This window comes from Bipolaris sorokiniana (assembly GCF_000338995.1).
Source record: "Bipolaris sorokiniana ND90Pr unplaced genomic scaffold COCSAscaffold_9, whole genome shotgun sequence".
Lineage (NCBI taxonomy): Eukaryota > Fungi > Ascomycota > Dothideomycetes > Pleosporales > Pleosporaceae > Bipolaris > Bipolaris sorokiniana.
In genome coordinates this window covers 914,327-927,831 of record NW_006911903.1, presented here as the reverse complement: position 1 = coordinate 927,831, position 13,505 = coordinate 914,327, and the positions used below count along the sequence as shown (strand labels likewise).

Here is a 13,505-nt window from a genome sequence, read left to right as displayed (position 1 = left end):
CACTTAGTCGAGTTTAAGCAGCGCAAAAAAATGACGCATTTCTCCATATAGTGGATGGGGGGAGTGCGGCAGAATCAAAAAGACCCTTGTTTAACTCACAACCGCGCCCTTCCTATTTCGACGTGCTTTCCTTTATCCTCTGTTCCGCCCGCCAGCACTGTGACGACACTGCAACTATCTGGTATGGTACCGTGGATCCGTGAGCCTTCGTCATACGGGAGCACCCGGTTTCAGTTGGACCAAAACGTCGAAAGCCATTGCTCTGCCCTTTTGCAATGCCATCATTTGGCGTTCGGTGAGCGGTGGGCTTATGACCGGGGTAGAGGCTTGGCATTCGTCATGCAGCATCATACCCTTGCTAGCCACTGCTGGACCCTGAAATTTGGCCCACCTCCACTGGCCTCCCGTCTGTCAGCGAGTGGGATACCTGCCGATGCACCTTGTGCCGCCCCGAGGCTGCTGTGCCGATGCCATCTTCCATCCATTGGGCCCCCCTCTTTCCTGGAATGCCCCTGTTCAGCGGCTTGATGTTGCGTATGAGGCTGCGCAAAACGCGACAATTCACCCTCCATGACTCAACTGCAAACGTGCAAAGGGCCGGTGTGCATATGTGTGTGTGTGTGTGCTGACGACGTCAGACTTGCTCTCTCTTCTCGTCTCAGGCACCATGTCAACTGCGGGTCTTGATTGCCTCTACACACAGACTCCCAATCACGGTCCTCACTCGTGGTGAGTGGATCACACACGTTGAAGACCGGTCCGAAAGGAGCTTGAGATGAGATCGTAGCGTGCCTGACTGTATCCCACCCCTCGACCCGTTCCTTCGAGGCAAGATCGCCGGGAGGACGCGACGCCTGACAGCGTGTCGAAACACAGGGCTGACTGTTCTGTCCAAACGCATTGTCGCGGAAACATGACGACCCAAATTCTCTCGAGCTTTGATGTCTTCCTACTAGAGTATCCGCCTCCGCTGCTAAACTGGGTCAGCGGAGAGAAGAAAGCAATTTGCGTTGCAGTAATGCCGGCCAACGTCCCGTAAGGGAGGTTACCCGCAGACACCTTTTCCATACGTTTCCCTCTTGCCACCCACACCGGCCCCTCTACTTATCTCGCCCCTTAAAATGCTGTGCGCCAAACAAGACGAAGCCTTCACTCCTACAGCAGCCATCACGCATGTCATGAGTGGTATTGGCATCGTTCCCTTGCCTTATTGGTAGCACACGCACATCGTCTACTAGTTGTCCTGCCGACTAACAACCGATAGTGAGGATGTATGCATGCGATCAAGACAGGCACTTGACTGTGTCAGTTGAATGCTAGCTCTGTCGTTGTGTAAAAGGCAGAGTACTGTACTCAAAACAACAATATTCAGGCATGCGATATTTTTAGCCTGCACACACATTGTTTTAGGTATTTGTATCTGCACCAACGTCTCAACTTTACCAGGTATGATTGAGTGTTTAATATATGTATAATCCCAGCTCCCTGCCTCGAGTGTTGTTGCACTTTGTGGAAAATAACCAGATGAGACTGGCCAACAACTGCACCATTGTTCCTGCGGCTGTCTTGCTATGCGGGAATAAGAACCCGTGCGACTTCAGCATATCACGACAGGGTATTGTGTGACGGTTTGAGCATGCATACATCTATTGCAATAACACTTGTGTCCAGTGGTGGCGAAAAGTGTTCAACATTGATTTCTGACCTGTTTGGCCATCTATAGGACAAGCGCAGCTTGCAACAAGAAACCCACACAGGGTCCATTATGCTGGCCTTTGCCGAACATGTCTTCCGCTTTCCCAGACATGAATTTCTCAGTAACGAGAGCGGAGCGACATCGCTTGCATGTCAGATGCCAAGCAGTCCTTCATCGCCACTCCTTTAAACCACTCCAAGCAAGCCACTCTACCAGTTCAGGCATCAATTTAATCTCCATTGCTACTGTGTGCCAGTCAGTCCGCACGGATGTGCTGTCGTCCAACAGTATTGTTCAGTCTCACAGAAAAGTGGACCTCATATCAAGATTAAACCAACCCCGCAATCCCATATCTGATCTAATATGGTTTCAGGATTCCGCACAGCTGTCAAAATGTCTCCACTGCTTAAACACGCGCAGCTTCGGGTTTGCAACCGATGCTCTTACACCTTCCTGATTTGTTGATAGCTCAGGTAATTTCAGCTTTTACGGACCCATAGGCCGCGCAATCATCCGCGTTACGAGCGGATTGCTTGCTTGCATTCATGATAGCTTTGTCAGCCTCGTGGTGTCTGGGTCGTGTGTACCACCGTACCGTTTGGACAATGACACAGATGCCGGTCCACATGCTCACTCCCGTCCGTAGGAAATCTTTTGTCGCTTGGTCTTGTTGTTGTGTTCATCGTCGTCTTCAGCCGCCTTCTTCTTCTTATTATTATCTCCTGGCTTCGCACCGTTCGTGGGCTGGCTCGACTCGCGTGTAGGGAAGGACGAGGTCGGCGCAGGAGCATGCGATGGGGTTGCTGAACCTGGTGTCGACGATTCCTGGATAGTAGCGTCAGCATACCTTGTCCCTCCTCTATATTCTACGCTGCGAGAAGGTCTGGTATTCTCCTTCACATACCCTCAAGAAGCTGGTCGAACTCCGGCTGAATATCCTGTCCGCATCATTGATTGGGGCTTTTCGCCTTGTCGCAGTTCCTGCCCCGCCCGTGGTGGTCGTAGTCGCTGCGCCCTTGATGTAATTGTCGAAGCCTTTTATGATGTTGCCGGCGCTCGTCTCTTCTAGGTACTGAGTTTCGACTCGTAGAATGTTGTCTTCGAGTTGTAGCTATCACGAGAGATTAGCACACGCATCTCTTATACACCTCATCCCATACTAACCAGATTGTTATCGATCAAGCGCTTCTTGTTCAGCGACTCGCGGAGGTCACGTCGCAGCCTCTCATAGTAGGGCGTGCCGCGCGAATTGTCTGTGCTTCCATTGTTTGCGCTTCCTGGGGGCGCATTTTCCGTCATTTTTTAATGTCGTAGATTGTAGTGTAAGGTCTTGGGCGCAACTGCCAGCTCTTATCGTAGTGAATGTCGCGTGTACCAGATCTGCAGTTTGGAAGTTCATGGTCGCGGTTTCCCTCTGGTGAACGCGGAGGCTAGCGTCGCTGAGCTTGGGCCTCTTTGAGGAAACGCAACTTCTAGATCACAACGGGAGACGGCATCGCGCCACGCCTCCTACTCTCCTTCGAATACCCGTTACCAACGTCGCCCGTACGCCCCTTCACCGCGTTCGCTTCCACTAGTCGCGCTTACATCCGGACGCGACCTTGTTGCCCCGCGCCGATCCCAACACACAGCCGTCATACCATCAGCCTGATCGCTATCCGCAAGCGCAAGCGCGACAACATCTCGAGTTTTCGTACGAAGAACAGGAGGATCTTACTTTTAGTGCGACTCGCGAACGAGTACCGATCCTTTAGCGAAGGCATCTACCGTTTCGCGCCTATCCCCGACTTCATTTCAATAAATCGTAACACCTTCGTCATGGCAATGGATGCGAAAGAGATTGAGCTTCGCGGAAAGGCAATCGGCAAAGCCGTCTCAGAAGGCGAACCCAGCACTTCTATTCTGAAGTTGCTAAACGACCTCAAGACTGGTGTCCATGCCACTGAGGACCTCTTGCGCTCAACAAGGATTGGTGTCACCATCAACCGTCTGCGTACACACAAGGACCCCGCTGTGCAAAAATTGGCAACGGAGCTGGTAGCAAAGTGGAGGGATGAGGTCAAGAAGAAGCAACCGCCCAAGAAGGACGGCCCAGCCAAAGTAGCCACAAGCAACGGTTCGGCATCTTCACCCGCTCCTCCACCATCAGGCACTGCTTCCCCAGCGCCCAGTCAATCCAAGAAGAAGCATGACGTGCCTTCTGATAAGCGCAACCACAAAACAGATAAGGTCAAGTACCAAGTCACTGGAAACGAGGCTCGCGACAACTGCGTGAGGTTGATGTATGACGGTTTAGCTTTTATGAGTGAAGCAAGTAAGTAGAGGCCTTTGTTTGGCTCTGGGCTTTTACTGATTCATACCCTAGTGCCCGATGAAATCCTCAACATTGCCAAGCACGTTGAAGCCGCAGCTTATAGCAACGCTGGTAGCGTGAACGATGCCTACAAGGGAAAGATGCGCTCGCTTTTCCAGAACCTCAAGAACAAGTCAAATCCCCAACTCCGTAAACGAGTTCTCACTGGAGAAATCACTGCCAAGAGGTTTGTTGTCATGACGCATGACGAAATGAAGTCGGACGCGCGACGAGCCGAGGACGAAAAGCTTGAGAAGGAGAACATGAACCAGGCCATGGTCGCCCAGGTCGAGAAGGCCATATCAAAGGAGTTCCAGTGCGGAAAATGCAAGCAGAAGAAGGTCAGCTACAGCCAGGCGCAAACCAGGTCTGCTGATGAACCTATGACAACTTTTTGCGAGTGCATGAACTGTGGCAACAGGTGGAAGTTCTCCTAAGGAGGGCATGCGGCTGAGCGAACACGTGTGGGCGGCGTGTGGTGTGTACGAGTATGTATGGTTGCCTTATTCCCAAAATCGTAGTAGCAGGCGTTTCCATAAAGGGCCAGTCACAGAGAGACCGCAGGAGATGGTAAGGCCTCTGCGGGTCTCGATTTTTTCTCTCTGACATGTCCTGCAAAGTGCAACCAACATGTTTACTTTATTATTTTTCTTCTGACCTCTCTGGTTGGCACTGGTTCGTAAAAGGTCGTGTATCCAATCTACAATATTTGAATCACTCAACTTTTCAACGGAGACCTGTGGTCCTTGTTTTTCCAATCAGCCTTTCGAGCTTTAGGGGACTTGATGCCTGTTTGCAAAGCGATTGTTGATTGAGTCTGTGTTACCTTCTGCTAGCGGAAGCTTCCTGCCTGCCTGGATTGTAAGTAGATTGTCGTCACATCGCAGGGTTTTGACACATGATAGATTGCTGGGACCTTCAATACATGTTGCGTTCACCTGTCTATCGAGCAATCGACTGATGCAGCAAACAGTTCATCGACTGACATCTATAACACTAAGTTCTCGCTGTATCTCTCTCCGCACCATCGAGATAACACCTCTTTATAAATCATGCTTATAAGTGATCATAAGGCCTATCTAATCGTCTACCTTACATATATATATACTGCATTAATAATGTATCATCTCCTCCTTCACACGATCGCCCTTTATCCGTCTTCTCCAAATATATTACGCAACAGCGCCACACACACATGTTCGACATGTGTATCAAAGGCCAGTCTACAGCTTTGTACCTCGCGGTATTAGCGGTCTTGGGAAAACTCAAGTTGGCAAGAGAGAGATGATGAAAGGCACCAAGTCCTCAAATCATCTTCAACATCGGCGTAGGTTCTGGTGTCAGACGCCCCTAGCCCACAATTAGTGGTACGGCGTAAACGGATATATAATTTGCCCCTCCGGAGGCCACATGAAGCTGAAGTTGAGCTCAAGTCTGGGAGGAGAGAAGAATGTCTACAAGTGTTGGATGAGGTGGCTGTTGGAAATCTTCGACGAGACTTTTCAACATCTTGTGATCGTCATGTTCACCAGTACCTGCTGCTTCTATAGAGATGGCTCTCGACATCTATCAATATACATCTTCTCCCATTTCTCGTACCGTGGAAGCAATGGAGATAATGCCCTCAAACTTCCATTGCCAAAACCGAAATACCTATTTTCAGTCATCATTTATGGAACGCCTACATACTCCGAACTCTTGATGATATTTTCTGTCGTGCCCACTATGTGTGCTGTTCGTGAGGAAGTGTCACAAATAAATAACGGCAAAATCTGCTGAGTTTGTCTAGCACTTACATGATACCTATGTTGACTCATCGTCGTAGAAATCCAGATATCTGCCCAGGAATGCATATGGTTATTGGGGCATTTTGATTATTTTGGCATTGACAGTAATTTGAAAATTCAGTGTTAGGTAAGTAGCAGTAACTAAAACTTCACGTTTGACGCTTTATCACAACCTGTGCGATGCCATTGACATGATTGTCCACAATTCCTAATAGTGTTTGTAATAGTGGGGCAACTACAATGGCTCAAACACATTATCATTGCTTTTGTTAGGCACACCACCAGTAGTCTTCTTGGCGTTTTCTTTTGTGGACGTGGTGTCTGTAATCACTCTCTGAATTCAGGCTCTCGATGACCCATGGGGGCACATCAGTGAGATAGATAACAGCCAATGCAAACGTATGAACATCAATTGGCTTGCTAAAAGAAGAAGTAAGGTACCATATGTACAGCCCGCCCCGACCTCACTAAGACTCAAATCTGAGTAAAACGAGAAGATTTTATATTTATTTCGTCTTAACTCGATCAATCTAATGAAACACTACCTGTCGACCTCACCAAACACCAAATCCATAGTACCGATGATAGCAACTGCATCGGCAAGCAGATGGCCTCTTGATATCTGGTCCATGCAGGCTAAGTGTGCAAATCCGGGTGCCCTGATCTTGCACCTGTATGGCCTCTCGCTACCGTCTGAGACGAGGAAAACGCCCATTTCTCCCTTAGGTGCCTCGATGGCAGAGTAGGTCTCACCAGGTGGGACTGTGTAGCCCTTGCTGAAGAGCAAGAAGTGGTGAATGAGGGCCTCCATGTTCTCCTTCATGGCGGCACGTGGTGGGGGAGCGATCTTGTAGTCTTCAACCTTGATAGGGCCAGCAGGCATCTGGTTCAAGCATTGGTGGATAATGCGAAGGGACTGACGGAACTCCTCCATACGGCAAAGGTATCGGTCGTAGCAGTCACCGTTGACACCGACTGGGACGTCAAACTCAACCTGGTCATAGGCATCGTATGGCTGAGACTTTCGGATGTCCCATGGAACACCAGATCCACGAAGCATGACACCAGAGAAGGAGTAGTTGATGGCGTCGGCAGCCGGGACGACACCGATACCCTTGGTGCGGCCGATCCAGATACGGTTGTCCGTCAACATCTCTTCAGTCTCATCAATACGGTCACCAAATTGGGTAGCCCATTGGTAGATATCATCAAGCAGACCAAGAGGAATATCCTGCGAAACGCCACCGGGGCGAATGTAGGCTGCGTGGAGACGTGCACCAGAGACACGCTCGTAGAATTCCTACCATTGTCAGCATATGGACACAATGTGTCAGGTTGAACTCAGCATCAACCTACCATGAGTTTCTCACGCTCCTCGAAACCCCACAGGAAAGGCGTCAGTGCACCAACGTCCATGGCGTGGGACAAGACGGACATGAGATGGTTCAGAATGCGCGTGATTTCACCAAACATGGTCCGGATGTATTTGGCACGAATGGGGATGTCAATGTTGAGCAGTTTCTCGACAGCCAGCGAGTAGCACTGCTCATTGGTCATCATGGAGACATAATCGAGACGGTCAAAATAGGGCAGAGCCTGGAGGTACGTCCGGTACTCGATCAGCTTCTCTGTGCCTCTGTGGAGCAGACCAACGTGCGGGTCAGCGCGCACAATCTCCTCGCCATTCAGCTCGAGGATCAAGCGCAACACACCGTGAGCAGCGGGATGCTGGGGTCCAAAGTTGACAGTATAATGGCGGATCTTCCTGGTGTCTACGTGATCGTCTTCCTCGGCGCGGGTCTCCTGGGTCTCAGCAGGGGCAACGCCTGCGAAGTTGGCATCGGTGGCAACCAAGCGCGTGCGCTGGCTCTCGTCGACCTGGGCATATCGACGGGGCAGTGAGGTCGACAGGCACCGCGCAATGGGTCGTGAAGGGAATGCGGATCGGACGTAGGAACGGGAGGCGTTCAGGCACGCCCGCTTCGCCGCGGGGCCGGCCAGACGGGCAAAAGAGACGGGCATGGTGATTCTGTCTCTCTCTCTACCGCGATTGTGGAGCCTCAATGGGCATGTAGAGTGGAGAGCGAGGTCGTGGCGTTGGAGGGGAGCTTTCCTCACATCGATGATGCTTCCAGATTGGACCCGCCGCTATTGGCTGTCCGGGCCTTGGCGTGGCCGCCGCTTGCTCGAACTTTTTGTGAAGATGCAACTTGCTACCCACCAAAAACACTGAATCTTGAACGCAACGCCGCAACAATGTCGAAACCAAGCGCGCAAGAGCTCATGAGGCGCAAGGTAATTATGCGACTCGGAATATGTAAGAAGAATTATCCTAACAGCACTTGCAGACGCTTCAAGTCGGCCCCGAGACTGTCATGAACCAGCAGTCTACCGACTTTCCAGGGCACTGGCCGGGAGAGGACCACGTGTGGGATTTGGAGTACTTCAAAGAGGTATTTGCAATGCATTTTCTGTCATTTTGCATCACATTTCAACTCACATTTTCTAGAACTTCAACGTCACCTTCCATAGCCATAGTCCCTTCGATACACAATTCTCTCTTACTGGCATTGATACCTCGGTAGCCAACGCCTTTCGCCGCATACTCCTCTCCGAGATCCCTACGCTTGCCATAGAAGATGTCTTCATCTACCAAAATACGTCCATTATCCAAGACGAGGTACTTGCTCATCGCCTAGGCCTGGTGCCCTTGTGCGGCGACCGCGAGGGCCTGCGTGCAATGAAATGGTACTCCAAGCCCACCGAAGAAGATCCTGAATCAGGCACACCAACGGACTGGAACACTGTGGTACTGAGACTGGAAGTGGAATGCAAATGGCAAGAAGGTGGCCTGCAGAGAGCGGTCGCAGGCGAAACTGATCCCGACAAACTATACGTAGGCCACAACGTCTACGCCAAAGATATTGAGTTCAAGCCCATAGGCCGCCAAGCCGAACTTTTCTCATCCGAACAAGGGAAAGAAATACGCTCCACTAACCCAGACATCCTGATTGCGAAAATGAGGCCAGGCCAGAGCATAAACCTCAGCATGCATGCCATCAAGGGTATTGGACAGGACCACGCCAAATTCTCCCCTGTAGCAACAGCTTCCTATCGCCTGATGCCTACAATCGACATTACCAAGCCTATTGTCGGACCTGACGCCAAAAAGTTTGCGCGCTGCTTCCCTCGCGGAGTTATTCGCCTTGACACAGTTACTGAGACCGATGTCAAACAACACCCGGAGCTTGAGGGCAAGGAAGGCGAAGCCAAGGCCGTGGTGGCAAACGCTATGAATGACACAGTCAGCAGGGAATGCCTGCGACACCCAGAGTTCAAAGACAAGGTCAGGCTTGGACGGATACGGGATCACTTTATCTTCCGGGTAGAGAGCACGGGCCAGTGGGAGAGCGACGAGCTATTCTTGGAAAGTGTCAAGTTGCTTAAGATCAAGTGCCAAAGGATCAAGCGCGGACTCGAAGAAATGAACAAATAGACGTGGCGGGGCAAACCATGCATTTCCAAAGGCGTTCCACGGGCATTCAATGGTGGCGGGGTTCTTTTTCTTTCTTCTTCTCACTTTCTCCATCTCGAAAAAAAAGTTTACGATATCACGGAGTAACTCTCTCTCGGCTGGACGACATCCGTGGTATGGAGCACACGAGCACCATGTCTTGCATGGATTACTTGCATAGATTACTATTGGTTGTATCATACATTCACCTCGTGCAATCTTCCAGATTTATTCTCATACAATCCTCCCAGAATACAAGCTCGTGCGTCGATCATCTACTAGAACAGTGGAAACAGTAAAACAAAAGCCAGTAGACCGGTAATGGCGGGAAATGGAGAAAAGGAACATACAAGATGGTATATGAACGAAAACAAAAGAAAAGGCCTACCGAATTGGGGTATACGCTCTTCATCTCCTGCAGCACTTTGCTGAACATGTCAATAAAAGGAACAGAAAGCGAGCTGTATTCAGTATACTCCCGCAGCATCACTGGATCTTATCTCATTGTCTGGCGGCCACTAGAGCTCTGCCAGCGCTTCGTCACACAGCTTGCGTATGCTTCCTGGGTCGAACCTTGGACGCCACGCCATTTGTTTCCTCTTTTTTCGAAGGTCCTCTTTTTGGTGTTGCGGCAGATCGCTAGTTCGAGGAAACCTGAACTGTGACTTTGTCGGTGAAGCTGAAGGGTTCAGGAATGTGTATTTGGAATCATGGATACCAGTGCTCTCTTTCAGCGTGAGCACACTGGTGAGGTGACCTTGCAGCATGCCAACAAATATTGATGTGCCGGGTGGGAAATTGACTTTTGCTACAGGCTCGGGTCTTATTGGATGCGTTGATAAAGGCGAGAGCATGCTCGAGTTGTCAATGTGGCTTGACCGAGGGTTGGAAGTAATCTCGAGGAACGTAGGTGTACTGGTTCGGGGCGGCGACGGAAACGAAAAACCCTTGAGCTCAAAATGGACATCTTTTTCTAGGTCGAAGGGGTCGGACATGGTGCTTGATGAAGTACGACACGAAGTGCTCAAGTTGGATGATTTTGTCTTTAAGCGGTCGAGCCACACACGCTCTTCCGGGAACGTGGCAGATTCTGGCGTTGAGGGGTGCTCATCGTCTAAAGTCGGGGTTGAGCAAGTGGACGATGGCAATGCCAGGGCGGCAATGGCAGCACGGTAATACTCTTCCGCAGCAACAAGCTCATGGTGACGATTTTTTATTGTAGCCTCCCTCGCCAAAGTGTCGTGTGATAGCGCGGTGTAAAAGTTAAGATATGCCAAGTGAACCGGATGCATCTGTCTATTGTTAGCCACTTGTTGTGATCGAGAGGGAAGGCGCAATGTGTATGTTTACTTACGCTGCTATCCACCTCGCCTAGCAACCGCTCCCCAGACCTTGCGCACCGCGTGTAGTGCCGACTGAAGTAAAGATCCTTGAGTGCCTGCATCTTCTGCTTCATTTCGCGGTTTTTCGTTTGACCAACCATTTTTCTCGAGTATGTGTTTTTTTTTGGGTTTTTTTTGGTAGTGGTTGGTTGTAGAAGAGGACTCCAGGTCGATGTAGGGAAAGTCGTGGTAAGAGGAGGAGCTGTCGCCGGGATCAGCCCGAGCAGGCGAGGTAAGGAAAGGAACAACAAGTGGAAAGAAGCACAGCTTATGAGTAAAGTGAAGCCGACTTCGAGGGGCTGCCGACTTGGTCGAGCCAACGCGGAGAACAACCGGATGAGACAAGGTATTAATAAAAGCACCCTATAAAATGTGCAGGAGACGACCGAATGCGTGTAATAATGCTCATTCCTGTGGGCGGTTGCTATCTCAACGCTTCAGGGTACATGCCTGCTGTCCGAGGAGGATGACAAAAAATGGGGCCGCTACCAGAGCATCCTGGAGAACCGTACTCTACGAACAGCAACAAAAGCAGAAAGGAACATCTATACAACGCCATTATATATAACGGTTTCCTGGCCTTGCGCCGGCCCCACTGTTCATGTCACTTGAAGAGGCGCCGGAAAGGTGCCAGGAGTGGTTGTTTCCAATGATGCAGTCATGTTTCAGCAACCCTCTACTTACCCTATCCAGCCTTAAGCTTACCACACCGGGCCAGGTACCCCACTAGTCTGCCCTGTTCACTCGAGAAAAAGCCTCCGCAACACCCCTCCCCTTTGCTTCAACGAACGCTTTTTCGTTCGCCAAGTGGCCGCAAAAACCGAGACTTGACATGCCAAGTTTAGACATCGCCTAAGTAAGACGTTTTGCACAGTTGTATGTTTCTGATTCTGGCCGAGGTGGTGCGTTGGGCACATGACTCTTGTTTGCAGCAAGTCTGCGACCATACCGATCAACATAAGTACTTATCCAGAGGACCCGCATTCATATATCATAGTTAGCGTAATAAGGTAGTCGGCACTCACACATGGCACATGCCGGCACAGGGTGAATACGATAAAGTTTCCGTCAACTTGCTGACACACAAGAGTTGTGAATAGATGTTTATTCTATACAGCCCAGGGGGAGGTGGAACCATAGTCTCGGGATATCAAGCCCCATGCTACTCCAACGTTTAACCCTCCGAAGCGGCCGCACCAGTAATGATCTCAACAAGTTCGCCAGTAATGACGGCTTGACGTGTTCGGTTGTACAGAATCTGAAACTTGTTAATCATCTCGCCAGCGTTCTTCGAGGCGTTGTCCATGGCGTTTTGACGCGCCGACTGCTCGCAAGCGTGGCCCTCGGCCAGCGCCCAGTAGAGCGAGTTGGCAAGAGCGTACTCGCGGAGGTTGGGGAGAACCTCGTCCTCAATCTCGAAAGCGGAGAAGTTGGCTGTATATAAGGTCAGAGTACAGTCTCTTATCGTGCAACACTTGACATACCGGACTGAGCAATAGCCTCCTCAGAGTAAGCTTCCTGGATGGTGGGCTCGTAGCTCGAGGCGTTGATGAACTTGTTGTAGACAATCTTGACAGAGGCGTAGTCGGTGGGCAGTAGGGAAATCTGGTCGGCAATGCACAGAGAGTCGGCAAAGGTAGGCACATCCTTTCCGGCACCAGCGAAGGAAAGAGCCATGTTCTTTCCGTTGGAACGACCCAACTGCGCCTTGCATTTCTCACCAATGACGGCCAAATCCGCATCCGGGGTCTCGGCAAGCATCCTCCTGACCTTCCTCGACATTCCAGAGTGAATACCACCGCAGAGACCCTTGTCCGAGCTGCAGACAATGATGAGGTTCTTCTTGCCCTCACTCTCAATTGGCTTGGTCTCGGCATTCTCGAAAACCTCGTTGGAGGTCTGACCGTACTTGCGGGACTCAAACATGGCCTTTTGGGCGCGGGTAAGCTTAGTGGAGGCGACGACCTTCATGGTCTTGGTAATCTTCTCGATGTTGCGGATCGACTTGAGACGGCCCTCGATTTCACGAAGGGTGGCATAGCCGGCGGCATTGGTGGCAGTAAGGGCGGCGGGCCTAGATAGAAAAGTCCCAGTCAGCAATGGATGCAATTGGCGATGCAATTGGCGGTGCAATTGATCCGACAATGGGGGGGTTGCGAGGTGCGAGAAAAGCTGCGAACTCGGACGGGAGCGTACCGGGCGATGGCGGCGGCCATGCCGGCCTTCAGAGCCGGGCGCGCAGCTCGTGACAGCATCATGGCTACGAATTGAGATGAGTGGAGATGGCGACAGCCGTGTGGTGGTGCTCTTCACTGCTGTCTTTGCTGAACGGAAGCTGTGTCGGGCAATCGGGACGCTGAATTGCTTTGCGCGCTAAGACGCCAAGTGTCACGTGAGACTGTCTATTCCAGAAGACCTGCTTCACCAGTTGTACTTGACTGTTTCACACTGGGAAGCATTCAAATCCAGTCAACTGTGTATTCTGTGCTACTGTTCTTCTTACACACAGGATAACAGGACTAAACTCGGCATTATGGCGCGACACAATTAGCTGGACTTAGCCAGGAGCGATCCAACAAACAGGCAGCAAGCATTGCCCAAGTCTCACGACGTGAGTAAATTCCCCAGAAAAAACTCCAGTTGTTTTTCCGCTGTCGCCTGTCGGTCTTGTAGTCGGCATGTAATGCGTTGGCCGATCAGCTCATGACGTCGGGCAATTTGTTGCGAAGAGTTGCTGACCCAGATTTGGTGAAGGCCGAACGACCGTGCGTTG

At 50.8% G+C, this 13,505-nt stretch overlaps 7 protein-coding genes across 7 annotated transcripts; 2 read left to right on the top strand and 5 right to left on the bottom strand.

Moving 5' to 3' along the window:
• Window positions 1-684: 684 nt before the first annotated feature.
• COCSADRAFT_337061 (uncharacterized protein) lies at window positions 685-1,288 on the bottom strand. The gene has a single exon (XM_007703125.1). It carries the CDS (start codon window positions 1,066-1,068, stop codon window positions 739-741), a length of 330 nt encoding a protein of 109 aa, XP_007701315.1. The 5' UTR covers window positions 1,069-1,288; the 3' UTR covers window positions 685-738.
• Window positions 1,289-2,326: 1,038 nt separating this feature from the next.
• Window positions 2,327-2,995, bottom strand: COCSADRAFT_161581 (uncharacterized protein; the record flags this gene model as incomplete). The annotated part of the gene is made up of 3 exons (XM_007703124.1): window positions 2,327-2,521; window positions 2,601-2,807; window positions 2,861-2,995. 3 exons carry the CDS (start codon window positions 2,993-2,995, stop codon window positions 2,327-2,329), a joined length of 537 nt encoding a protein of 178 aa, XP_007701314.1.
• A 195-nt stretch (window positions 2,996-3,190) lies between these two features.
• COCSADRAFT_182336 (uncharacterized protein) lies at window positions 3,191-4,829 on the top strand. Its single transcript, XM_007703123.1, has 2 exons — window positions 3,191-4,010; window positions 4,062-4,829. Exons 1-2 carry the CDS (start codon window positions 3,515-3,517, stop codon window positions 4,484-4,486), a joined length of 921 nt encoding a protein of 306 aa, XP_007701313.1. The 5' UTR covers window positions 3,191-3,514; the 3' UTR covers window positions 4,487-4,829.
• A 1,299-nt stretch (window positions 4,830-6,128) lies between these two features.
• Window positions 6,129-7,950, bottom strand: COCSADRAFT_182335 (uncharacterized protein). The gene is made up of 2 exons (XM_007703122.1): window positions 7,193-7,950; window positions 6,129-7,136 (listed from the first exon to the last, which is right to left on the bottom strand). The coding sequence occupies exons 1-2, from the start codon at window positions 7,856-7,858 to the stop codon at window positions 6,378-6,380; spliced, it is 1,425 nt and encodes a 474-aa protein (XP_007701312.1). The 5' UTR covers window positions 7,859-7,950; the 3' UTR covers window positions 6,129-6,377.
• A 142-nt stretch (window positions 7,951-8,092) lies between these two features.
• On the top strand, window positions 8,093-9,332 carry COCSADRAFT_92552 (uncharacterized protein; the record flags this gene model as incomplete). Its single annotated transcript, XM_007703121.1, has 3 exons — window positions 8,093-8,131; window positions 8,185-8,289; window positions 8,346-9,332. The coding sequence occupies 3 exons, from the start codon at window positions 8,093-8,095 to the stop codon at window positions 9,330-9,332; spliced, it is 1,131 nt and encodes a 376-aa protein (XP_007701311.1).
• Window positions 9,333-9,600: 268 nt separating this feature from the next.
• Window positions 9,601-10,967, bottom strand: COCSADRAFT_337021 (uncharacterized protein). The gene is made up of 2 exons (XM_007703120.1): window positions 10,705-10,967; window positions 9,601-10,642 (listed from the first exon to the last, which is right to left on the bottom strand). Exons 1-2 carry the CDS (start codon window positions 10,831-10,833, stop codon window positions 9,869-9,871), a joined length of 903 nt encoding a protein of 300 aa, XP_007701310.1. The 5' UTR covers window positions 10,834-10,967; the 3' UTR covers window positions 9,601-9,868.
• Window positions 10,968-11,906: 939 nt separating this feature from the next.
• On the bottom strand, window positions 11,907-12,987 carry COCSADRAFT_161576 (uncharacterized protein; the record flags this gene model as incomplete). Its single annotated transcript, XM_007703119.1, has 3 exons — window positions 11,907-12,166; window positions 12,217-12,806; window positions 12,929-12,987. The coding sequence occupies 3 exons, from the start codon at window positions 12,985-12,987 to the stop codon at window positions 11,907-11,909; spliced, it is 909 nt and encodes a 302-aa protein (XP_007701309.1).
• Between the last annotated feature and the right edge of the window lie 518 nt (window positions 12,988-13,505).